Source organism: Melopsittacus undulatus, chromosome 11, assembly GCF_012275295.1.
Source record: "Melopsittacus undulatus isolate bMelUnd1 chromosome 11, bMelUnd1.mat.Z, whole genome shotgun sequence".
Lineage (NCBI taxonomy): Eukaryota > Metazoa > Chordata > Aves > Psittaciformes > Psittaculidae > Melopsittacus > Melopsittacus undulatus.
This window is the reverse complement of record NC_047537.1, coordinates 18661667-18685774: the sequence shown is the minus strand read 5'-3', so window position 1 is coordinate 18685774 and position 24108 is coordinate 18661667. Positions and strand designations below refer to the sequence as shown.

The window sequence follows — 24108 nt, the reverse complement described above, 5'->3', positions numbered from 1 at the left end:
CGCTACTATGGCGACGTGCCGCACGTGCTTCCGCTTCCGGTCGCCGCCGTCGCCGTCTGCTGTCGCCCCATCCCCCGCCGGTGCCTCCTGCCGCCGTTCAGCGCAGGGCCCCGGAGCGGCGGAGGGGGCTGCAGCCGGGGGAACCGGGGCAGGCCCGGGCGGGGCTCGCTGTCCGGCCCCCCCTCCAAGGCGCCCCGAGCCCCGCGCCAGCCGGTACCGCCGTCCCGGCAGTGTCAGCCCCTCCGGTCACCCGCAGCCCCCCGCCTGGGCCGGCTCCCCGCGGGCCCGTGCCTGGCGGAGCCCCGCGGTCCCGCTGCGGGGAGCCTGGTGCCACCGCCCCGGCCGGAGCCTCCCTCCCGGCCCTGCACCCGCGGCCGCAGGCAGAGCTCCAGAGCTCCGTGTGCCGGCCCCGCGGGTTCACCGCAGCCTCACTTCCCAGCAGTGCGCGGCTGGTGTTCATCCCTGACCGGCAGCGCCGGCTCCTCCAGGGCAAATTAAACTGTGAAAGAAACCCGCCAACAAAGCCCGGGTTGTTTCCCAGGCCCACACTGACAATCAGCAAAGGAAAATGCAGCTAAACCAGGTGGGGATGGGGCCCTGGTGTCCCCAGCACCGCTCGCTGCTGCCCTGCCAGGCCCGGGCACAGCAACGGGATCCAGAAACCCCTTCGGGACAGACCCCGCTGCGCCGCCGCACCGGGCAAGGGACGGCAGGGCCGTGGCTGCTCGGCCCCTGTCCTCTTCCGCTGCGGGTGCCAAAGCACCGACCGCACGGAGCACCCCGGGGCTCCCACAGCACCGTCCCCAGCTGCCGGCCACAGGCACCACTGGGGCTACCTCCACCATCCCACAGCCCTCGTGGGCCATAGCTGCCCGGGAGTCCGTCTGCAGGCGGGTGGCCATCTCCTGGCAGCCCCTGGCACGGCATCGGGGGAGGATTTGCCCCTTATTGTCCCCTTGTGTCAGTCGAGGGGGGGTTATTTCGCAATGCTCCCCTAGGAAGCGCAGCGGTGCTGGCAGCAATCTGGCACCTTGACACAAAGGCCAGCAATGTTCTGATGCCGGATCTGGTGCACCCCATCAACCAGGTCCAAACCTGATCGGGTGCCAAATGGGGGTGCCCCCAAAGACGCGGGGGTGGCTTTGCGCTGCCCTCCCTGGGCCCCGGCATCCCTGAGCCCCAGCTACTGCCCTCCCCGTCCCGGTGAGGACGCCCAGGCCCCGGGGGGGGCTGCAGCCGCCATGCCCCTGGGGGGTCCAGGGCTCGGGGCAGCCCGTCCTGGCCGGCCACGGGAGAGGAGGGCGCAGAGCGCGGGGGGGTCGCGGAGAGGACTCTGCTCTTCTTAGAAGGAAAGAGTGTGGAGGGGAGCGGGAGGGGGCGGCCGCGCTGCCCGGAATGGGCCGGCGGTGGCTGGCGGCGCGCCGAGGCGGGCCGGGCCGGGCGGGGCGGCGGGAGGGCGCCGGGGAGCGTTACAAGAAGCCGCGCAGTTCCAGGAACCCGAGGGCGGGCTCTGCGCCCGCTATAAGAGGCCTCCCCGGGCGGCCCCGGCAGCTCCTCCGCCGCCCTCCGCCGCACACGGGCCCCGCCGCCACCGCCGAGACCGGCCCCGGCATCCGAGCCCCAGGTACAGCGCTGCCCGCGGCGGGAGGGACGGGACGGGGACAAGCACCGGGGAGAGGACGCGGGACCGATGTGTCCTGCGGGGAGGCAAAGCCCCGTACCGGGAATGCCATTGCCCCCCCGTCAGGGGCGACAGCCGGGAACTAGTGATGTCGGTGCTCCCCAGAGAGCAGGATAGCCGAGAATGCCGGTGCCCCGGGAGGGTGGTAGCGGGGGACTTGTGGTGCAGTGACCCTGGCGCGGGTGTTCGCCGGGGATACTGGTGCCCCGGGAAAGCGATAGCCGAGGACCGGTGGCTCGGTGGCCCCGGGAGGGGGGAACCGGCATGCCGTGGGAGGGCAGTTAGACGGAGGATGGGGATCCGGGTGCCGCCTGGGAGGGTGATAGCCGGTGATACCGGTGCCCCGGGAGGGCGACAGAGAAGGTCCAGACGTGCCGGTGCGTCCCTGGGAGCGAGGTAGACGGGGACCGGCAGAAGCGGTGCTCCCCGGCGAGGCGATGCCGGTGCCGTGCGGGAAGGGGCATACCGGAGTCCGGCGCTGCCGGTGCTCCCGCGAAGGGAACGGGGGTCCGGGGGTGCCGAGGCTCAGCGCTGTCTGTGCTGCAGGTGATGGTGTAGCAGCGGCTGCTCCCGGCAGCAGCACCCCGAGCACGCAAAGCTGGCTCCCTGCGCCATGGTCACCCACAGCAAGTTCCCCGCCGCCGGGATGAGCCGACCCCTCGACACCAGCCTGCGCCTCAAGACGTTCAGCTCCAAGAGCGAGTACCAGCTGGTGGTGAACACCGTGCGCAAGCTGCAGGAGAGCGGCTTCTACTGGAGCACGGTGACGGGAGGCGAGGCCAACCTGCTGCTGAGCACTGAGCCTGCCGGCACCTTCCTCATCAGGGACAGCTCAGACCAGAGGCACTTCTTCACCCTCAGCGTCAAGACAGAGTCAGGCACCAAGAACCTGCGCATCCAGTGTGAGGGCGGCAGCTTCTCCTTGCAGAGCGACCCCCGCAGCAGCCAGCCCGTGCCCCGCTTCGACTGCGTGCTCAAGCTGGTGCATCACTACATGCCGCCCGTGCCCGAGCAGCCGGGGGGGGCCCTGCACCCCAAGCGCACCTACTACATCTACTCGGGTGGCGAGAAGATCCCTCTGGTGCTGAGCCGCCCGCTCTCCTCCAGCGTCTCCACCCTTCAGCACCTCTGCCGCAAGACTGTCAATGGGCACCTGGACTCCTACGAGAAGATGACTCAGCTGCCGGCTCCCATCAAGGAGTTCCTGGACCAGTACGATGCCCCCCTCTAAGGGGCCGGCGGAGCAAGATCACACGCTACAAGCACAAGAGTGGGGGACAGGCACAACGCCTCATGGGACACGGCAAGCCTCTCCCTCTGGGGAGGTAAGGAGGGACTGGGGTGAGCCTTGGTGCTGGGGGACACCCCCCCCCCGAGGAAGTGCGACACCCCCTCTCCGTGGGGAAGGAGACTGCTCCGGTCAGAGTGTGGATGTTACAGTGTGTCCAGCATGGAGGCTGACTCCGTTGGCAAAGCCCCCACGGACTTGGGCAGCCAGGACAGCACCTGTGGCATGGAGGGACGGGTGTCCCACCAGCCACATCCCCACTGCCACAGCGGGACCATGCCTGGGGTGTCCTGTCAAGAGCTCCCCTCTGCCACCAAAGCAGGGAACGCACTGGATCCTGCGAGTGCCTCATTGCTTTTCCTCGGTTTTAAGGGGAAAGTGTTTTTTGCCCATACTGTACTTTACCTCCTGCTGCCTCCTCGTGAGTGGAAGCTCCTTTCACACCAGGCCCCAGACTTGGAGGTCGCTGCCTTTTTTCCCCTCGTTGCCATTTTCCAGGGCACTAAGCCTTAATATTCTCCCTGCCCCATGGGTTACTGCACATCAGTTGGTGATGCTGTGAGATAACGGTCCTGGTGATGTGCCGAAACGGTGAGCCCTGAGGCTGCTGAGTCCCACAGAGCACCCCGGGCCCCAGTGCTGCTGCCGGACCGTTACTGCACCCACCTCTGCCCGGCTGCTCCAGAGGCACCGCTTCCCATGGGAGGGGCCCCTGGAGTGCATCCTCTCACAAGTGCTTTTCTGTGTCCGCCTGGAGAAGTGGTTGGGTTTTTCTGGCTTTTTTTTACTTTATTTTTTGAACTGAAGGGATGTTTACAGACCAACGTGAATCACTGTCTTTTATAAAGATTCCATCTTCACCTCCAGCCTCGAGGGCTGAGCAAAACCATGCTTGAAAATTCAACCAAAACAAAACTCAGATGAAACTTTGCACATATTTATATTTATATTCAGAAAGGAAATGTTTCCATAATTTATAATAAAGAGCACTATTTTTTAATGAAAATCCTCAGATCTGGCTTGTTTCCTCCCTTGTGCCCTGAGGCCCCTTGGGCCCACCCAGGGTCACCCACCTCCCTACTGGCCTCTGCCCTGGCTGCTCCTGGGGTGGTGTTTACACCACGTCAGCACCAGCTTCCTGGAGCTACTGGTGTGGGGTGATCCTGCGGTGACTCAGGCGCGGTGCATCAGTGCTGCCCAGGTACAGCTCAGCCCTGCATAGCTGGGTCCACCCCGGGCTCCAGGCACACGGTGCAGCCACAAACTGGCCCTGGACTGTGAGACACAACCCATGGCTCCGGGAGTGGAGGGGCAGTGCTGGTGGTCAAGGCTGGCTGCTGACACAGCCCCAAGTGCAGCGCTGGCTGTGCAGCACATCCCTCCTGCCCCCAGCCCAGTCTGGGGAGGGGAAGGTGGAGGTGGTGTTTGAAGGGCTCCAGGAACAGGGCACACTGCAGGGTGAAAAGAGGGGTTTGTGGTGCTTTTGCTGTGAGCACAGCAGGCTCAGGGCAGGGGGAAGCAGGAAGGCAGAATGGGTCCTGCCCTTCCCAGCCAGAGTTAACAACTCCATCCCAGTGCCATCAGGGCTGCCCTGTGCAGAACCCACCTGCCTGGCTCCAGAGCAAAGAGATGAGGAGGAGGGAGAGGATTTCCCCCGGGTGTCTTCTGGCTCCTGGAGGCTGTGAGGGTGTGAATCAGGCACTGGAATAGCCCCGCAGCTCTGGGTGTCTGGATGGGAGTGATGCCTGGCTGCAGACCCGTGTTTGGGGGGGCATGAGAGAAACTCCTGGGAGGGAACCAGCCCCCCACAAACCTTCAGACCCCTGCAGCAGGGATCAGGCTGTGCCCAGCGCATGCAGCACCCAGCCCCACACTGGGGGCATCATGCCAGGCATTGGGCACCATGCTCCTGCTCAGGGAACCCCAGCCACTGGGAAAAGGCTTCCCTTAGGAATCACCCTGGGCAGGAGGATGCTGATGGTGCCCTCTCGGGCTGCAGGCACGGCACGGTCCCAGCGACTATTTTGGTGCTGCTGAGCGGGGCCGTGGCTGCCAGGAAGCGCCGTGGCCTGCCCGGGCACCCGCCAGAGCTATGTGAGGAATGTCCATGCGTGCGGGTGGCTGCCTGCCAGGCCCTGCCGAGGCACATCCCCGACGTCAGGGCTCCCGGCAGCACCGGTGACTCCCGGCCCCGTGCCAGGGAACAGGGTGGGAGCAGCCCCTAGTCAGTGTCGAGCATCGCTCCCACGGCACTCACAGCACATGGGGAGGGACCTGGAGCATCAGCTCCCGTCAGCACAAGGCACTGCAGGGAATGGGGAACGCTGGACCCCAGCACCACCGGCACAGCGGCAGCTCTGCAGCACCCCACAGGGATGGCAGATGTGGGAAGCTGCCCTGGTGGTTGAGCTGCCTGTGACAGCACAGACCAACACCCCTGGCTGGACCCCGATCCCTGAGGAACACCCCTGGCTTTGCCGCTTCCCAGCAGGGCCCCATCCACTGTATCTGGGGCCTCTCCCCTCCTGCTCTGGCCCTGGCTGCAGCCGCTGCTGAGCCCAGAATCCGGGAAGCTCCGCCAGCCCCACGGGGTTCTTGGAAGAAGCCCAAGCTCACGGCAGCGCTGACGCAGCGGCCAGCGGCAAATCCCTGCCCCGGCTTCACAAACCTCCCGCCTTCCCCACAGGAGCCGACTGGACTTGGCCCTGGGTTTCGTAAGTGCCTGATGGAGTGTGTCATGGGCTGAGCTGAGCTCACCCGTGGGGGCTCCCTGCTTGGGGGAGGTGTCCTCGGTGGTGATTACACCGTCACTGTGGTGGTGCTGGGAACCCGATGGGAACCTGATGCGTGAGCACAGGGGGCTGGGAACAGGGCTGGGGCACTGTGGTCCTGCAGCTCCCCCCACCCTGTGTTCCCTGGGGCTGGGCACCAGATGGGTGCAGGAGGCTGCCCACCAAGTGGGACAGAGCATGGGACGTCCTGCCCTAGGGCTTGCCTGCCCAGGGAGACACAGAGCAGTCACCACCACTTCCCACCACACTGCTGGCTTGTTACTGACATGAGAAGGAAGTGCTGATGGGATGGCAAACCCGAGCTCTGTGGGGTCAGGGGATGCAGGAAACCTGCTCTGGTGTGTACCAGCATCTGCAGACCCAAAACAGGAAACAACTGCAGCCTGTGATAGCTGCGGGCAGCAGTGTTCGGGGGGGCTCAGCCACAGGGTCTGCTGTGAGTACCCAGCCACAAGGCAAAGCCCAGCTGGACACAGCCAGGGCCATCCCTGGGGAGCAGGACAGACCCAGAGGTACCCAAACCCCACCCCAGGACCCGCAGATACCCCTGGTGTGAGAGAGCAGCCCAGTCCCATCATGGGAGCAGTGGCCATGCCAGGATGGGACCCTTCTGCTTGGAGCACTTTTGTCCCTGGGCCACGCTGGGTCCTTCCTGGCGCGATGCACAAGCAGAGCAGGCTGCAGTGCAGGCACCTGCCTCATGCAGCATGGGACAGAGCAGCCATGGGGCCAGGCACGACCCACAGCCAGCAGCAGGACAGAGGTGGCCTGTATGCCCACCACCATCTCCTGTCCTGCCTCACAGGACTTGGTGGTCACCCAAGGATGTGGCAGCGAGTGGTAGCACCGGTGGCAGTAGGGCCAGACAGGGAGCTCACTGCAAACACCCTGACCCTATGTCACATCCTCACGCACTTCCTCCTGCTCCGCTCTGCAGCGCCAGGACATTCCCATATCCACCGCCGCCTTTCCCAGTCGGATGCAGGAAAGGGCTGTGCAGCAGCCGGGGACTTACTGTAAATGGCACCACCTGCTCCTTACGTAGCAGTTCCTCTGTGGGCCAGGCCCACGGGGATGGCTGGAAACAGGGACTGAGACATCTGCTCCATGGAATGCTGCTGGGAAGCACGAGCTCAGGCTCTGTGGCACAGCCCAGGGCTGGTGCCAGCTGCCTGGGTGCAGGAAGGGGATGGGGATGGTTCCTTGTGCTGGAAGGGGAGCTGGGATGTGCATGTCCCTGGGGCCTGTGGGATCCCCCTGGTCCCACAGCATCCCCTCACCTTGCCCTCTGCCCTGGGCAGGTTCACAACCCTGTGGTGTGCCACAAGGTCCCCAGCCCCAGCCGGCTGTAACACATCCCATCACCGGTGCAGAGGTGGCAGAGCCTTGGTGGCCCATGGACCTGCAGGGGCTGCCCTGCCCCCTACATCGTGTGCCTGGCTCGGCCCCTGGCTCTTCCCAGCCAGCACAGGCAGGGAGCACAGGGCAGCAGCAGGACCCTGTGCCCAGGCCAGGGTGTATTTTGGGATGCAGACGAGCCCAGAGGCCTGTGTACATCCCCATGGAAACCCCGCTCTGTTGCTGGTTCTTCAGCCAGACCATAGTCATCTCGCTGGGAGCCAGCAGCTGCGGATTCCTCACTCTTTCCGTCAGCAGCTCCGCAGGGCTGTACTGCCCCAGCTCCCTGGCCCCAGCCACCTCCACCGGCTCTGCTCCTGGAGGTCCCAATGGCTGTGAGGGGCCCGAACCCTTTACCTGCCCCAGGGACCCTGCGAGGGAGCAGCTGCTGCCCCTGCCCTGCAGCTCTGGACACCCAGGCTCAGTCCTGCCCCTCTGACCAGCGCCAGGCAGAGCTCTCCCTGCCCACACAGAGGTGGAAGTTCCAAGGGGAACCCCCTGCACATTTCCTCAACCCGGGAGGAAGTTTTCATGCTGGCAGCGACTGCCAGAGCCCAAAGTCCTGACACTTCAGAGGAGGGCTTCAAACAAGGCCGTGTTGCTGTGGCAATGGCAGCCACAGACCCCCCTCTCCTCCTGGACCTCAGCTGGGACACAGCCAAGGCAGAGAAGCAGCAGCCCAGTGCCAGTGGTGCCAGGGATGCCGGGCGGGTGGATGGTTGTGGGATGCATCCGGCAGGCCCAGCTCTGCCCCTGCACCAGGAGCAAAGGTCCCACTGCCAAATGCCACCAGTGCCATAGCCAGGACATGCTGTGGGTGCCAGCACATGGGTAGGCCCCATCCTGTGCCCTCCTCAGGTCAGCCACCTCCTGCTCCCCAGCCAGAGACCCACGTTTGGAGCTGGGTCATTCTTGCATTCAGTGGGAGCAGTGAGGCACCGGCCACCACTGCATTCACCGCTGGCACAGGCACACCAATGGCACATCACGGGAGGTCCCCATGGGTGCTCCAGGCTGCCAGCTGCCTTGGGTGTGTTTGCCCGACACAGTGCAGAGTCCTCGCATGACCCCGGCAGAGCAGCCATGGGCAGGTGCCAAACCCCAGCCCTGGAGCATCCCTTGGCCTCGTATCAGCCCTGGCTTGGCCCCGGCGCAGCAGCAGAAGCATCGTCGCACACCCAGCTGGAGATGGGGCTTCAGGACATGGAACCTGCATCCGTGGGGTGGGTGCTGCTGCTCCCAGTCCAGCTGTGTGCCCCAGCTCACAGTGCTGGGGACCCAAAGGTGCCCACAAGGGCCGTGTCTGTCCCATGGCTCCTGGGTCCCATCAGCAGGGAACAGCTCCTTGGCCAGGCTGGGGGTGATGGGTGATGGCAGCACCACAATGGGCAAGGACAGGGCGTGCAGCTGGCAGAGGGCACAGCTGGAGCAGATGTTCCCTAGAAGGACCCAAGGGCCCTATCTCAGCATTTAACGAGTGGGAATGGGAGCACTTTACTGTAATTCCAGCAATTACATTGTTCATCCTTGGCAGCCAGCACCAGCTGGTGTCCAGCGCTGTGGGATCACGATAAGCCACCTGGCAGGGAGGCTTGGCAGCACGCTGTGCCACCGGGCAGCCAGCCAGGGCAGGGCAGTGGGAGCTGCCGAGCGAGGTGTGAGGTACGGGAAGGGCCCGCCCCAGCGTTCCTGTCACTGGCACAGCTCCAGCCACAGGTGCCGCTGGGAGGGTCCCAATGCCTGCTGAGCTCAGAGACTGGAATCCCCATCCCTGAGGCTCCAGAGGGGTCCCAGCAGCTCCTGCATCGCAGCAGGCCCTGTACCGTGTGGCCTTGCTGATGCTGAGCCGAGCTCCAGCCTCGGGATGCTCCCACCGGGGACAGTGAGGTACCAGCAGGCCAGAGGGGAGCTGCCACTTGCTGGATGCAGGATGGGGCTCCGGGATGGGGCAGAGGCTGCAATGCAGGGCCCATCACCCCCAGGGACCTGGCATCCCCCACTCAGCCCCTGCTCACCCATTGCTGCTTCCTGGCAAGCACTGCCCCGGGCTCTTTGCCTGCATCACCCACCCTGGCCCTGCTGCTGCACCCACTGGGGGTCCCCACAGATGCCCGGGGCTGTGCAGGAGCAGGGGACAGTTGGCACCCAAGGGACAGGAGCGTGAGCCCTGCTGAGTCATCACTTTGCTGTTCTCGTTTTTCCATGGTGCTGTTGTGCAGTTTGCTGGAAGCCAGCTAAGAGCCATGACTAATCTGTTCTCAAAACAAGCACAAAGAGAGCGGGAGGTTTGTGCAAACCCGCGGGGAAGGGAGGCTGAATCACAGCACAGGGCTGGGGGACCAGATGGGAATGTCCATGCATGGAGCAGCCCGCGTGGGGTGGGCACTGCCCAGGGCTCGCTGGGGCAGAGGGGACCCCAGCGCTCCCATGCGGTGCAGGGCAGGGTGAAGCAGGCATGGGCCAGCAGCGCCCGGCAGCACATGTGCAGTCGCCAGGGCGCCCACCCGGGTCGGTTCTGCCCTGCAGTGAAGGGGAGGCCGGGGAAGGAAGCGCAGGAGTTTGCTCTGGCCGGAATCGGGCATCCATTGATTTGCTGTTATTAAAACCAGAGCTGCTGTCGGGAATCCTGCAGCCTGGCTGCCCTCACGCACGCTTCCTGGAAAGGGCTGTCCCGTGCGCCCTCACCGATGGGGGACGGACCCCCAGAGTACCTGGATGCAGCACCAGGATCGGGTGGCAGCCGAGGCAGGGGCAGCCCTGCTGGGACAGGAGCTGGGGTTACAGTTCTGTGTATGGCATCCACCTCTCTGCTGCCAGTGGCTCTCAGCCACCTGCACCCCAGCACCCACCACCTGGCACCCACCACCTGGCACCCAGCACTGCCCACGGGCCTGGCACCCCAGAGCGTGTGCTGGCAATGGTGAGGGCACTGGGACACTGCTGCCCCTGTAGCCTGCTGGGCAGAAGAGGATTTACTGGAGAGGCAAAGTCATCGCTTCCAGCGGGGAGTGAATCACCCCTGTCAGGAATTCTGCTCGGGGGCTTTTCTGTAAGAGCGAGTGGAGTTTCGACACGGGCCGGGACCCTCCTCCTTGCACAACCTCCTGCCGGGGTTCCTGTTCCCAGCTCCAGCCTCACCACAGCCACAGCTGCCGAGGGCGCAAGCACCAGCACGAGGCGAGGAGTGGGGCCCTGGGGGTGCCGGAGCTGCTGAGGATGCCAGGACAAGCCCATGTCCCCAGTAGGGTGCAGGTGCCCCCATCCACAGAGCCGTGCATGTCCCATACGGCTGCACCATAAGTGGGTCCCACCAGTGGCCCCTGCACTCAGCACCGCATGGCTGCTGCCACCAATGGGCTGTCGCTGTTCAGCTGCAGTTCAGAGCCCCCAGATGTGGTTCAGAGCTCCTGCTGTGGTTCAGAGCCCACCACTGTGGTTCAGAGCCCCCCGCTATGCTCACACCCACAGGTGGGTGCCAACAGGGGAAGTAGAAGGTCCCAGATGCAGTGCCCACACCATCTTAGCAGCAGCATCCGACTGGGCACATCCCACCCCCATAGTGCTGGAGACACCCCAGTGTGACCGGAGCAGATGCAGGACACTGCCAGGGCAGAGGCGTGTTGCATCCTTGTGCCATCCTATGTGAGGTCACTGCAGGGGGCTGCTGCTGAATGGGGGGACAGCACCCACATGGGCTGCTGCAGCCCAGGGCCAGGCTATGGCTGGTGAGGAAGGGGACAGAGCTTCCCCGTCAGGCAGGGGTGACCATGGGTGGGCAGTGGGGCCATGCTGGGGTTGGGGTTTCTCTCAGTTTCCACAAGCTGCAGAAACTCAGAGTGAGAGCAGAGGTTTCTCGATAAGGGGGAAGTGCACTTAGAGCATGAACAGAAATATCACCTTTGGGGCTGGTGGCTCTTTCCAGGCAGCCCCTGCTCTCCCATAGCTCTGCAGTAATGGGGCTGCCCCTGCCCCAAGCCCAGCCCAGGACCCAACACAGCCCCTGCACAGGGGGAGCAGGCTGTGCCGATTCCAGCCCATGGGTGAGAGCAGCAGAGCCCAGCTGCCCGCGGCCCTGCACTGGCAAAGGAGCACAGTGCAGTGGGAAACTGAAGATAACAGGTCCTCCTTCCCAGCAGCTGCTTTCCTGGACACAGGGCTGACCCGCAGGGAGCAGGACCTGCGAGAGCCCATTCACAAGAGCCCTCGATGGGAATCTCCTCTGTGCCCCACTCCAAGTGTCCCAGCGAGGCTCCCAGCCATGCACAGCACGGCACAGCCAGTGTCACAAGGGACAGCCACTACGAGACAGCCATTCCAGGCCAGCCCAGCACCATGTCGGTGCCATGGGCAGCTCCAGTGCAGCACAGCCATGTGCTGGCCCTGCCACCACGTTGCTTCCCGGTAGCCACCAGCTGCAGCTGCAGTGATGCTTCCCGGAGCGCTGGTGCATTTGCCTGTGCTGCTTTGCATGACCAAGGCTGCTTCAGGGCTGAGGACGCAGTGAGTGCAACACGGGCAAGGCAGGCAGGGGGCAAAGCCACTCGCTGAATACCCAGCGGGCTCTCTGGGGCTGGGGGATGTGGGGAGGGATCAGCACACGGCAGATGTGGGAAGCTGCTTTATTTTGCTTTACACTTTCTGCCATTCCTGGAAGCAGCCAGGGCCGCCCTGACCTTCCTGCTGGGAACTGCCGCAGCCTCTCAGCCCCATCCCTCTGCCCTGACAGGATGCTCCATGCCCAGGGCTGCCTCCAGCTCCTCTGGGAACTGCTCCCAGCCCAGAGGGGCTCCCATGGCCCCAGGGGCTGTGGTTACTGAGCCCAGCCTGCCCCGAGCACTGTGCCTCAGAGCACCCACAGCCCCGAAGGCTGGGACACTGTGCTCACCCCCCATGCTGTGGTCCCACACACAGATGCTGAGCAGCTCCATGGCCACCCTGAGCTGCCTGCAGGCTGCGGTCCTGCACACCAGGGCCCAGCAGCTCCATCCCTGCGAGCCCCACGCATTAGCACCAGGTTGATTTATAGAAATCCAATGTTTGGGGCTGCCGGTGCCTCCTGCCAAACCTCATTAACGCTGGCCTGGGAGCAAGGCAAACAGCTCATGCAGCAACAAGGAAATCCTTGTTTAAGCATTTCTGGCCTTGCAAGGCCCTTTGCCTCATGCCCAGGGGAGGAGGAGGAGGAGAAGGACAAGGAGAAGAGGAGGAAGCACAGGCCACAACCTCCAAGCTGGCACCACCTCGGCAGCCCTGAGGAGGGAGACACAAGGGGATGTAGCAGGGTCTGCACAAGGCAGGAGCCCCCAGCATGGGCTGTGAGCTGGGAGGGAGCAGAAGCCACAGGAACACGGTGGGGAGCAGAAGGCTCCCACACCACAGACTGGGATCTGTCCTTGCATATCCTCATCAGCACTAGTGACCGATGGGGACACGGGTCCACTGGGGTGCCTGCAGTGGTTGACTGAGGGCAGGCTCAGCACTGCTGCCCTTCAAAGCTGACAGCTTTGAAAAGACAAAGGGCTTCATGGCTCACTCCTGCCATTCCTGCATCCCTCTTGTGCTGTGCCATGGCCTGAGGGAGAGCTCTGCCAGAGCTGGCTGGGGCTCTCCAGAAGGATTCACCAGCAGTCCCAGCAGCCTGGAAGGAGCTTCTGCATGAGGCAGGGGCAGGATCCTCCCCCTCGGTGCCTCTGCTCTCACCCACAGTGGGTTCCCTGAAGCACTTGCCATGGGTGCAATGAGCTCTGGGCACACGGTGCTGCCAGGAGGCCACGGGAACCAGCACCTGCCCCATGGTGGTTACGGGGCACCAGCAGGGCCGGCCCATGGATCTGTCACTGCCAAGCTCCAGAGCAGCCTCAGTGACCTTCATCTGCCTGCCCCATGTGTGGCTCAGGATCTATTTCATCATCTAGAGAAAAGCATTTGCTGCCAATAACAGGGCTAATTAATTCTTCTCAAAGACCTCTCAATTATTCATCTCGGGCCACAGAGAAAACAATTACAGTGCTTACCTCAGCCCTGACTTGGCCAGTGCAGCTGCCAGCGTGCGGCTGGGGCTGGCAGCAGGCAGGACATGGCCGGGGATGGCCACACAGCTCTCAGTGCCCAGTGCCTGGCTCTGCCCCCCTGGCAGCAACATCCCAGAGGAGCACAGCCCCAGCCAGCCAGGGTGCTCCAGGAGCTGCTCCCAGAACCAGGGCTCAGGATTGAAGGGTCCTGCCCAGCCCCTGCACTGCTCCACGTGGCAGGGAGCATCCCATGGATCCAATCCCCAATCTGCCACGTGCAGCTGAAGTCTCTGCGTCCCATCCAGCAAGAGCACAGCAGCCACTTGCTCCCTCTTCACCACCTGCCTGCAGTGGTCTCTTCTCCTCATCCTCAGCCCAGGGACATACAGCTTGGAACCCCAGGCCCAGCTGTGGGTGTCCACCCAAGCAGGGGCTCAGGCTGCATGGTCCCAGCACTGCCCAGCCTCATGCATCACTGGGGACAGGCAAGACATTGTTCCTCATGGGGTCCCAGCCCCCAGCTGCCCCTCTGTCCTGAGCCTGGGGCTGTGCTGGGTCCCCCTTAGAAATAGGCTTTTCCCAGTCAGTTCTCTGGCTCTTTGGACCTTGGGATGCTCCTTCTGCCCATGGCAGGGTTGAGTCCTATTCCCTCCACATCAGCTGCACCTTGGGAATGAAAACGCGCTGCACCACTGGCACTGCGGGTTCAGGGGTCCCCCTCCAGTCAGAAGACACTTGGGCAGGCTGCGGGTGCCACATCCTGCGGACCAGGGCTCCGTTATGTCCCCAGCTCCCCGAGCACGGCAGGTCCGGCTGCTCCAGCTTTGCCCACCGCGTCCCTGGCACACCGGGACAGGGGCATCGCTGAACCGGGGCGCGCTGCCGGAGCCCTCAGCGCAGCTCTGCGGAGCGCCGGGTCCCGGGGGCTCGGAGGCACCGGGAGGGACAGCGCGGGGGGCGTCAGGCGGCTGCGGGACCGGGCCGGGAAGGGTTAAGGGCGGCCCGCGCCCCCCCGGCGGCCGAGGGGCGGTCCTGTCGGGAAGCCGGGATTTCTGCGGTGGTTTTACTGGAAAAGTTGTTGCCGGCGGAGGGAGGGGTCACCCGAGCGGCCCCGGCAGGTTGGGGACGGAGGAACCGGCCGGCCCCGCACCGCCGGCGGCACCGGGATCGCCAGCACCCGACGGGCTCCAGCACCGGGGCCGGCACCGGCCGCTCCGCCGGCCCACGCGGGGCTCGCTGTCCGCACACTGGACGTGGTGCTCGGCTCCCGGAGCTCCTGCACCCTCACAGAGCTGCCCCTGCCCTCGGCCCCGTCGCTGGGGCCAGGCCAGTCCCGGGACCCGGGTACCCACAGCCACCTGTAGCACCTCTGCCACCGTGTCCCACACCAATGCCCCACGGGGAGTGGACGGCCCTGGACCACAGCGGTGTCAGCCACAGCCGAACCTCGCGTGGCACTGCCACCTTCACCAGCTCTGACCCTGGCAGTGCCAGTCCACCAGGCCTGGCAGGTGCATCCCAGTGGGGCCATCGAGGAGTTTGTTCTGGGCTCAGGCCTGTTGGGTGTCGTGTGTGAGCAGCTGCCAGCATAGGTGTGCCTAGCACATGAACAGCAGCGTTGCACCAGGACAACGGCGCTGGTGGAGAGGGCAGCACCAGTCCCTCAGTGCCACCTCCAGCACACCCTGGCACTGGCCACAACGTGGCACGGTACAGGGGAGGCCTGGCTGTGCTGCCAGCAGGCTGAGCCAGGAGCCCAGCACGTCCCAGCGCTTCCAGGCATTGCTCCACGGTTCCCGACAGTAGGAAATCACTTGGCTCCACGGCTCCTTCCCCTCCAGGGATGATTGATGGTGGCTTCCCCCTGCCCAGCTGGGAGCAGGCCCTACAGGGTGGCCAGCCCCAGCCCACAAGGATGAGCTATGGTGCCTGCCGCGCATACAGTACAGGCAGGGCCATCACTGGGCCAAGGAAACCCAGCAGAAAAATGTCCCCAAGCTCATGGCAAGCACTTCAGGGTCGCTGCCAGGCGTGTGGCCAGTACGAGGCACCCAGCACAGGACACCCAGGTCACCACCGGCACCAAGGGCAGTCATGTGCTCACAGCCCCTGCTCACAGCCCCCTGGCTCTGCTGAGATGCTGGGAGCCAAGTGCCAGCCCTGCTCCCAGGGTAGCTACATGGGAAGCAGCTGCTGAGCCTCATCCCAGTGATGTCCAAGGATGCACAGCCCCACTGGTGCTGCACACGGTGCCCCCCGTCCTGCAGCCCCTCCCGAGGCACTGCAGAGGGGATGCTGCACTCGGGGCCAGGACGTGTCGCGGGTAGGGCCTGGCAGCAGCTGCTCTGGGGCTGCCGGTGGGGCCGGGGCAGGGGGAGCCCAGCCGGCTCCGGGAATCGTCCCGGCGGCTGCCAGCTCTGTGGCAGGGAGGGCGGGGCGGGGGAAACCCGATCCTCGCCCTCCTCGGCCGGGCCTGGGCTGCGCTCCCCGGCCCAGCCTCGGCTTCTATCTTAGCCCCGGGGAGGCTCCGGAGCCTGATCTCGGCCGCTCGTTCACTCGGCGCCGGCAGGTGACGGTCACAGCCCCCGGCCGAGCCCCCGGTGCTGCCCTCGCGCTGCCCGCAAGCCTTGACTTGGCCAACCCTGCCCGTGGTCCCCGGTGCCGGCCCCACCACAGCCCCGCCGGGCCCTGTGCCACAGGGGGACCTCTCTGGGTGCCGCAGTGGGGGACACCCCGAGGCACGTCCCAGCCTGGAGCCCCCGGGAAGGAGCGGGGCTGCAGGACGTGGGGCTCTGCGGAGGAGGCCATGCCATGCTCAGGCCCTGCAGAGGATGCAGCTGCTTCCCAGCAGTGAGCCCTGCCTGTGTGGGACAGGGGGAGCTGCACAGACAGAGCCACCCCCTCAGGTATCCAGCACCAGCACCTGTGGGGCTCAGATGAGAGGAATGGCCAAGATAGGAGCTCCCCACACCCATGGGGCACCCCAGGGCCACCCCAGCTGAAAGCAGCAGGAGAGGATGAGTGGGTGAGCAGATGGGGAGGCCAAGGGATGCTCCACTTGCTAACATAGTGGAGACAGTGGCTCTGGAGCCTGCCCCACCCCAGGGCAGCTGCCCCACACACGGTGGGGTCCCCAGCTCAGGGCCCCAGGGCTGCACTTCCCTCCCCAGCCTGTAACCTGCAGTGTGCCTGGCTGGGCTGCCCAGTGCTTACTGGAAGAGGAAGCTGCTGGGAAGGCAGCGTGTGTGTCGGGGCAGTGTTGGGGAGGCTCGGCTGGGCTCGGCAGCCGGCACAGCTCAGTTGTCCGTGCTTCCAGGTCCAGGGCCAGTAACGGGAAGCGTCTGCTCTCAGTGACGGTAAATCAGATCGGGGAGATTAGAGGCCTTTTTGCCTAATCATGAGCAGCTTGAAGTTGGAGGACAAGTTCCTGGAACAAAGAGGAAATGGAGGCAGTAAATAAAGAAAAACTGTTAACATGTGGCCCTGCGTGTGAAAAACGTCTCTGTGAAGGACTGAGTGTTTATGGCTCACTCATCTGAGGGTCTGACAGCAGGGCTGCAGCAGGCAGTGGTGATGAGGCCCTGGGCACAGGAGCGCAGGCAGGGTGTAGGAGTGCAGACAGGATGCAGGCAGGGCACAGGGGTACAGGCAGGGTGGCAGGCACACAGGCAGCTGGCCAGGGCAGTGGTGGGGGGCTCTCAGACGAGGGGGAGAGCTGGGGTGTCCTAGGCCATGTGTTTGGCACATGGTGGAGGGAGGAAGAAGGCAGAGGTGCAGCAGGGGCTGTGGTATAGGCCCTCCCAGGAGAACCCCATGGTTATGGGTCAGGTCTGCCCCACAGAGCCTCACCAGCCTCTGGCTAGTCCAGCCCAAGGGGTATGGGGGGGAAAGTCCCACGGCTATGCTGGCACATGCCCCCGTTCCAGGGATCTCTGCCAGGTGCTGGTGGCCCCCCCAGCGCAGGCAGAGTGCCGAGAGCTGCGGAGCTCTGCAGCCAACACCGGCGGAGCTGCTGGACGCGCTGCCTGCGCTGCACAGGACATCAGCTGCTTCCAGGGCAGACGCAGCCAGAAGCTGGAGCCAACTCCCAGCCGCAAGGTCACCCTGCCGGTGTTGTGGCAGGAGCCATTGCCGTGCAGCACATGGTGCCACAGGCCTGCAAAAGTACATGTGAGTCTGCACGGACCCAAGGCCAAGGGGCCACGGGGTCCCTCCAGCAGGACATCCGGGATGGGTGCTCCTGGCAAACAGGGGGCCGCGGGCGAGCCAGGGGCTGCGGCAGCACCACCCGTGTCCAGCACTCCCGACCGTTCTCAGGGCTGCAGTGGGCAGAGGCCGGGCAGGAGTGAGGATGGAGGGATGGGGGGGGGGGTCTGCAGGGTCCGTGCCGCGGGGCAGCCCCGTGTTGTGCCCGGCCGCCCTGCGGGTCGCGCAACCCGCGGCCTCGCATCCCGATCCCGATCCCGGCCCCTCCCTCCGCCCGGGAGCCCTTGCGGCGGGGCGGTCCCGTGGTCCCGGCGATGCTGGCGGCCTGGGGCGCTCTGCGGCGGGGCCGGTTGCCCTCGGTGGGGGCTGGGATCCGGTCGGTGCAGCCGAGGGGTCGCTCCCGCCTCGCGCCGCACGTTGTGGACCTGCGGAGCGACACCGTGACCCGGCCCTGCGCGGCCATGCGGAGCGCCATGGCCCGCGCCGCCGTGGGCGACGACGACTACGGGGAGGACCCGACGGTTAACGGTGGGCGCCCGGGACGAGCCCCTCCGGTGGGGTCCCTGCCTGCAGCCACCCAAAGTCAAGGGCAGCGGGGATGGGGAGCCCCAGGGGGCTTCTGCCAGGCTGGGGGCAGCAGCCTGGGCCTGTGGGGTTGCCTATCGACTCCTTAGGGCCAGCAGAACGCTCCCCCCCCCCCTCCAGGATCCCGGTGCTTCTCCCCCCTGCAGAGCTGCAGCACCTGGCCGCGGGGACCTTGGGGATGGAGGAGGCTTTGTTTGTGCCCACGGCCACAATGGCGAACCTCATTGCTGGTGAGTGCCAGGGCTGTGCCTAGCCCCTGCCTGGCCCCGGGCAGCCGGGTGACAAACGCAGAGGCAGGTTTGTGCCCCCAGCCCATGGAGGGTGCAGAGGGCGAGAACAGCCCTGCTGCTTCCCAAGGTCTGAGGAGAGCCCTGCTTCTGCTAGGGAAGTCACTCAGGAGGCTGCAGGACAGAGCTGTGGGCAGCAGGTCCTCCCAGACCTAGGTGCATCTCACCCCTTTCTCAGCCCCCTCCACCTCACATCTGTAGCAGCACAACCCTGTTTGGACCCTGGAGCTGCTCTCTGCTGAGCAAAGCCCCCTGCCTTGGGTCTGCTTGTACCAGTCCCATGCGCGGCCTTTGTCCTGCTGTGTTAACCTTTACCTGCTTCGCTTTCCGGCTTTCTTGTGACCGGGGTCCACAATGTGCTGCCTGGGAGCATGGGACCTGCTCCAGCCCTGCCCTCATGCGTGCACCAGGATGAGGGAACCGTGGCCCTCCCAGTACATCCCCACCTCCATCCCCTGTCCAACACTCCCAGCACCTGGGGGACAGAGCAGGCGCCCGGTGCCTGCAGGAGGCTGCAGCGCCAGGACCTTCCCTCTGTACTGCACAATCAGCCTTCGTGTGCCATCGGGGTGCTGCCTGCTCACGGCCGCTCTCCCTCGCAGTGATGTGCCACTGCCAGCGCCGGGGAGCTCAGGTGATCTTGGGCCGGGACTCCCATCTGCACGTGTACGAGCACGGCGGGATCGCGCAGGTGGGTGCCGCGGACGGGGCGGGCGCAGTGGTGCCGGCAGCGCGGGCAGGGCAGGGCAGGGCAGGCCGGAGGGCGGCTTAATGCTGCCCTCCTCTGGCTGCTGCCCTCCGCCTGCTGCTGCCCTCCTCTGGCTGCTGCCCTCCCCTGGCTGCTGCTCTCCTCTGGCTGCTGCCCTCCGCCTGCTGCTGCCCTCCTCTGGCTGCTGCCCTCCGCTGGCTGCCAGCCCCGCGCTCGGCGGAGGAGCCCTCGCTGGGTTGTGCAGCAGCACCACCGGCATCACCAGCGCCACGAGTGGGACTGGGCTGGGACCCGCGGACACCATCCCCGTCCCTGGTCAGCTTTGCTCTGCCCCCGGCGCAGGTCGCTGGTGTCCACTCCCAGGCGCTGCCGGACTTGCCCGATGGCACCTTCGACCTGGAGCTGCTGGAGCTGACAGTCCGTGAAGCCCACGGCAGCCGGTACCACCCGCGCCCCGAGCTTGTGTGCCTGGAGAACACGCACAGCTCGGCTGGGGGCCGGGTGCTGCCCCTTGCCTACCTCCAGCAGGTATGAGCTCGCAGCCAGAGCCGGCTGCCAGTGCTGGCAGGTGCACCACAGGGACACCAGGGCTGTGCTAAGGAGCTCAGAATGTGGCTCGTGTTGGCACCGGCCACCCAGGGGTCCTTCCAGCTCAGTGCCTCCCCCCAGGTCCGTGGGCTCGCCGACCGCTACGGGCTGCAGGTGCACATGGACGGAGCCCGGCTGATGAATGCGGCAGTGGCACAGAACATTGAGCCAGCTCGGATCACCCAGCATTGTGACTCTGTGTCCCTCTGCTTCTCCAAGGTGCTCAATGAGGCCTTGCCCGTATTCAGGGGCACTGGGCTGAACACTCAGCTTGCAGGCTGGGGTGTCCCTGGGCACATCCCAGCAGAGGCAGCCCCGGTCACCTCTTGGTGTCTCGGCAGGGCCTGGGTGCCCCAGCCGGCGCGGTGCTGGCTGGACGCAAGGACTTTGTGGCCGAGGCCTGGCGCATGCGGAAGCTGCTGGGTGGTGGGATGCGGCAGGCGGGAGTGCTGGCGGCTGCGGCTCTTGTTGGCCTGGAGCACATGGGGGTGACACTGCAGAGGGACCACGACAATGCCTGGTGCTTTGCTGAAGGTATCGGGGGGGCCTTTGCATGGTGGGAGGTGCAGACACATGCAGCCTAATGCTGCTGTTTCCATGTGCTGCTGCACAGCTGGGTTAGCATGGGCTCGACACCCATTCCAGCACACTCAGCACTGCTGCAGGACAGCGGCACAGCCACCTTCCCTGCACTGGATCTCCAGCCAGGCCAGGATGATGCTGCAGTCCCTGCCTGGCTGGAGCACCAGGACAATGCTGTGCCTGTGCCCACAGTGCCACACAGAGGGGAGGGCAGAGGGCCCCTCCTTCAGCCAGGACCAGTGCAACCTCCCCTCTCAGTTATTCAGCCACTGGGCTCGGTGCCTGCCATCTCTACCTCCCACAGGCGTTCAGGAGCTGAACTCACCCCTCTGCTCTGTGAACCTCACGGCGGTGGAGACCAACATAGTGATGGTGAACATCAGTGGGGGCTGCATATCCCCTGCAGAGCTCTGTGAGCACCTGCAGGCTGTGAGCGAGGAGGAGCTGGCCACGACTGGCCATGCTGTCAGCGTCCTGCTCTTCCCCTGGTCAGCACACACCGTGCGTGCTGTCTGGCACTGTGACATCTCGGCCCACGACACCGAGCTCGCAAAGAAGAAGCTGGAGTTTGTGGCCAGGAAATGCCAGGAGAAGCCGACCCTGGGGCTGCACCCAACCCCTCCGAGTGCCAGGGGAGCCTGAGCATCCCCCCAGCCCTGTGCAGGCAGCTGAGGTGCTGGGACCAGCCACAGCATCTGCAGCACAGCATTCACCCTGCGTGCAGCCCCGCAAGCCAGTGTAAGCCCAGCCCAGGGGACAGCCCAGCCTGCCTGGCAGTGGGAGCATCTTCACAGACATGTCCAGAGGTAACACTGTGAGCCCACAGCACACTCTGCCACTTGGGCCCCTCAGAGACAGGGTCCCTGTCTTGTGGGTCACCCAGCAAACACATGCTCAGGGCATCCTTTAGATCCTGCAGCGGCTCAGCTACTGTAACCTGGGTCCCATACAGCACCCGAAGGTGGAGCCAGACACCCCCCACACCAAGGCCACATGCTGTGCCTGGCTCATGTGCACTGCATGGGTGTGAGGATGCTGCAGTGGAGAGGCAGATCCTGAGGGATTGTCAGGGCATGAAATAAACATGTTCTGGCAGCGCTGTTGCTGTGCAGGGTGTTTCCTCCCAAGTGTGCAGCTCTCCTGACTGTGCAGCAGGGACATCATCGCAGCCCAGAGGTACCTGCTGGCTTAGCGTAGCCCCAGCTCCCCTGGAAGCAGTTCAACCCAGGCGGCAGTTATTCCTGGTTTATTTTGTGTTGGCAATAAGCAGTTTAAAGGGAACAAACATCATCAGCCCTTTGTCCAGACAAAGCCCATCACATCTGCCAGCTCCATGCACTCCATAAGGGATGCTATCCCCAGTGGTAACTGGTGCTTCAGTCCCCTGCCTGGCTGCAGGCATCAGCCACAGGGAGGAGGGCAGCAGGGCTATGCCGTCAGGTTCTCAAAATCATGTTCAGAATCACCTGAGATGAGGAGTGAATCCCTGTGAGCAGTGCCTGGCCCCACTCCTCTACTCCTGAAGCCCTGAGGCTGCAGCCCCACACCCATACGTGGGGAGCACTCCCCTCAGCACAGTCCCCCGGGCTGTGCAATCTTGGCTGTGCTCGGAGTGAAGGGAGGATGGGGGCTCTTCCCCTACCTGAGTGAGGATGTAGCTCTCCTCAGACAGCTTCTCAACAATGTCAAAGTGATCCACACCAGCAAGATCCAGCATGGAGACAGACCAGCCGGCTGCACGCAGGGCCTGCAGAGAGAGAGGCACTGGTGGGAGGGACCCTTCCCCTATCAGCTGCAGGAATCACTGCTCCTCAAGGATGAGCATCCCTCCGAGCTGCTGTCATCCTCCACAGCAGCAGGACTGCTGCTCTGACAGCACCTGAGCCCTTCCTCCCAGCCTGGTGGGTCCTGGCTCCTGTTGGTGCTCACCAGAACGTATTCCTGCGACTGCCGGCGGAATTCCGGGGAGTCATGCTGGGCCACGGCCACCAGCACCTTGCAGGCTGCGGCCGCAGGTGCTGCCAGGGCAATGTGCAGCTGGGGGCTGTTCCGCTGGGCCACCTCCCTGAGGAGACACCGTGGTGGCAGTGGCTGCAGCCCCGTATGCTGGGCCACATGCCCCAGGCAGGCAGAGGGCACAGCCCCACTCACCGGCTCATGTGAAGTGCATCATTCACGTAGGTGTGCAGGATGGGCTCAAGGTCGTACACGCCGCTCACCAACACAGCTCCTGGGCCAGAGGAGGGTGAAGGGTTGTGAGATCACTTTTCTTGTGTCCATGTCACATCCCAGACCTCAGAGAGTGGCTGGTGGGAACAGGGACAGCTTGTCCAGGAGCCAAGTCCCACACTCCCACCATGTCCTGGCTGACATCAGCTTGGGCAAATTTGTCTCCTTCAGCTCTACAGCCCCATATAGGCAGCAGAGACACCTTATCCTGGGTGTAGACACCAGCTCCCTTTGAGCCCCTGTGCCTGGACATGGTGCTGCTACCTTTGATATCTGGCACCACACCATATTCCGTCCAGTCCGTGGACAACACCATGGCTGCCAAGTGAGCCCCCGCTGAGTGTCCACACAGGTAAATGCCTCTGCAGAGAGGGAGCCATGAGCCAGTGCAGGGAGCAATAGTGCCTGAGGACACCCCACTCTCCACAAGCACCACAATCCAAACACAGCCCAAACACATTTCTCAGTCCATCAGCTGACACCTCACACAGCAACAAGGGAGCACAGCCACTGGTGCTGCCCAGCGCTCGGACTGAGCTGTTGAAGCCCCATCACAGCTCAGGGGTTGGCTGCCACCCCCTGCACCAAACCCCATGAAGGGACCACCATGTGCACAGTTTGCCTTGACAGCCAGATGACAGCTGTGCTGGTGGGGCAAGGGGGCCCTGGGGGTGGCCTATGGCCCACCTGATCCTATTGTAGTGCTCCACCAGGAAGGCAATGCTGCGCCGCACCTGCAGCACCATGGCGTCCATGTGTCCTGGGCAGAGCTGAGCATCAGGAAGGCACGGGGCTAGCAGTGGTACCCACAGCCTCTCCCGGCCAGCACCTACCTTTGGGAGCGATGTCATAGCCCACAGCTACCAGCCCCACTCCCTGTGACACCAGCGAGGGGGCTGCAAACCCTGACTCGTCTTTACTGGGGAGAAACAGAAGGTGGGCAGGCTGTAGGGGCTGGGATCTCTGGGGCCAGACCCAGCATACCGAGAACAAGCCCGGTGTCATGAGAAGGGAAGCAGTAACGGGGGGCTGGGGATTCCCTTCCCAAGGGATTCCCTCGCCAACAGCCCGCCTCACCTCAGGCACTGCCAGTATCCACCATGAATATAGACCAGGACAGGGAAGGCTGCGCAGCACAGACCCGGGTAAGCAGGGGTCACAGCTCCTGCCCACCGCCACTGCCACTGCCTGCCCGTCACCTACTTCCAGACGGGTCCGTGGGGAGGTAGATGTCCAGCTTCTCGCCATCCCCGTCGCCGTAAGGTACGTGCAGCAAGGTCTGCACCCCAGCCCGGGCCCGCTGGGTTCCTGCGGGAGAAGGGATACGGGGCCTGGGTCAGCCCTGCTCCTGCTCCCGGTTCTGCCTTGCTGGCCCCGGGCCGGCCCGCCAGCTCCTCACCTGCCGCCGTCGCCGTGAGGTGTGCCTGTATCACTTCGTCGGGGCCCAGGCGGGGAGACCAGCGGCTGGGGGAGTACTGCTGCTCCAGCTCCTGCGGGGCACGGCGGCTGCGGCGCGGCGGGCACCGGGCGAGGCGCCCCGACCCCGACCCGCCACCCGGCGGGAGCCGCCCACTGCCCACCCCGCCGGACCCACCTCCGCTGCCATGTCCTGCCACCCGCCCATGCTGCGGCCGGGACAGGTCCCGATCCCGATCCCGGTCCTGATCCCGGATCGTGGTCGCGACCCCGACCCCGCGCCCAGGTCCGACCGGGGCCGGGGCCGTCCGGCTCCTATTGGCAGCCCGGGAGGTG

General features: G+C 64.8%; 3 protein-coding genes across 7 annotated transcripts; 2 read left to right on the top strand and 1 right to left on the bottom strand.

Annotated features, from left to right (window-relative positions):
- Positions 1 to 1561: 1561 nt before the first annotated feature.
- Positions 1562 to 3554, top strand: SOCS3 (suppressor of cytokine signaling 3). The gene is made up of 2 exons (XM_034067590.1): positions 1562 to 1624; positions 2228 to 3554. The coding sequence occupies exon 2, from the start codon at positions 2295 to 2297 to the stop codon at positions 2910 to 2912; it is 618 nt and encodes a 205-aa protein (XP_033923481.1). The 5' UTR covers positions 1562 to 1624; positions 2228 to 2294; the 3' UTR covers positions 2913 to 3554.
- Positions 3555 to 17679: 14125 nt separating this feature from the next.
- Positions 17680 to 21194, top strand: LOC101873937 (probable low-specificity L-threonine aldolase 2). Of its 3 annotated transcripts, none has more exons than XM_034067593.1 (7): positions 17680 to 17904; positions 18108 to 18191; positions 18851 to 18939; positions 19300 to 19485; positions 19627 to 19764; positions 19887 to 20079; positions 20432 to 21194. In XM_034067593.1, exons 1-7 carry the CDS (start codon positions 17691 to 17693, stop codon positions 20767 to 20769), a joined length of 1242 nt encoding a protein of 413 aa, XP_033923484.1. In that variant the 5' UTR covers positions 17680 to 17690; the 3' UTR covers positions 20770 to 21194. The 3 variants fall into 3 exon arrangements, with proteins under 3 accessions (XP_033923484.1, XP_033923485.1, XP_033923486.1); XM_034067594.1 differs by having other exon boundaries at positions 17763 to 17930; XM_034067595.1 differs by having other exon boundaries at positions 17774 to 17904; positions 18082 to 18191.
- Positions 21195 to 21554: 360 nt separating this feature from the next.
- Positions 21555 to 24099, bottom strand: AFMID (arylformamidase). 3 transcript variants are annotated; one of them, XM_005141066.3, is made up of 11 exons: positions 23951 to 24099; positions 23756 to 23846; positions 23560 to 23664; positions 23434 to 23482; positions 23190 to 23275; positions 23044 to 23116; positions 22621 to 22718; positions 22279 to 22357; positions 22057 to 22192; positions 21770 to 21874; positions 21555 to 21593 (listed from the first exon to the last, which is right to left on the bottom strand). In XM_005141066.3, the coding sequence occupies exons 1-11, from the start codon at positions 23978 to 23980 to the stop codon at positions 21564 to 21566; spliced, it is 882 nt and encodes a 293-aa protein (XP_005141123.2). In that variant the 5' UTR covers positions 23981 to 24099; the 3' UTR covers positions 21555 to 21563. The 3 variants fall into 3 exon arrangements, with proteins under 3 accessions (XP_005141123.2, XP_030910717.2, XP_030910716.2); XM_031054857.2 differs by lacking the exons at positions 22621 to 22718; positions 23190 to 23275 and having other exon boundaries at positions 23044 to 23126; XM_031054856.2 differs by lacking the exons at positions 23044 to 23116; positions 23190 to 23275.
- Positions 24100 to 24108: the final 9 nt, after the last annotated feature.

What these genes read in the sequence shown, in the direction of transcription:
- AFMID (XM_005141066.3), bottom strand. Translation starts at nt 23,980, where the DNA reads ATGGGCGGGTGGCAGGACATGGCAGCGGAG. An exon ending in TGTGGTGCCAGATATCAAAG is followed by an intron (nt 22,358 to 22,620) that starts GTAGCAGCACCA and finishes CCTCTGGCCCAG; the next exon opens with GAGCTGTGTTGGTGAGCGGC. An exon ending in AGTCGCAGGAATACGTTCTG is followed by an intron (nt 21,875 to 22,056) that starts GTGAGCACCAAC and finishes CTCTCTCTGCAG; the next exon opens with GCCCTGCGTGCAGCCGGCTG.
- LOC101873937 (XM_034067593.1), top strand. Translation starts at nt 17,691, where the DNA reads ATGCTGGCGGCCTGGGGCGCTCTGCGGCGGGGCCGGTTGCCCTCGGTG. An exon ending in AGCACGGCGGGATCGCGCAG is followed by an intron (nt 18,940 to 19,299) that starts GTGGGTGCCGCG and finishes CCCCCGGCGCAG; the next exon opens with GTCGCTGGTGTCCACTCCCA. An exon ending in TGTCCCTCTGCTTCTCCAAG is followed by an intron (nt 19,765 to 19,886) that starts GTGCTCAATGAG and finishes GTGTCTCGGCAG; the next exon opens with GGCCTGGGTGCCCCAGCCGG.
- SOCS3 (XM_034067590.1), top strand. Translation starts at nt 2,295, where the DNA reads ATGGTCACCCACAGCAAGTTCCCCGCCGCCGGGATGAGCCGACCCCTC.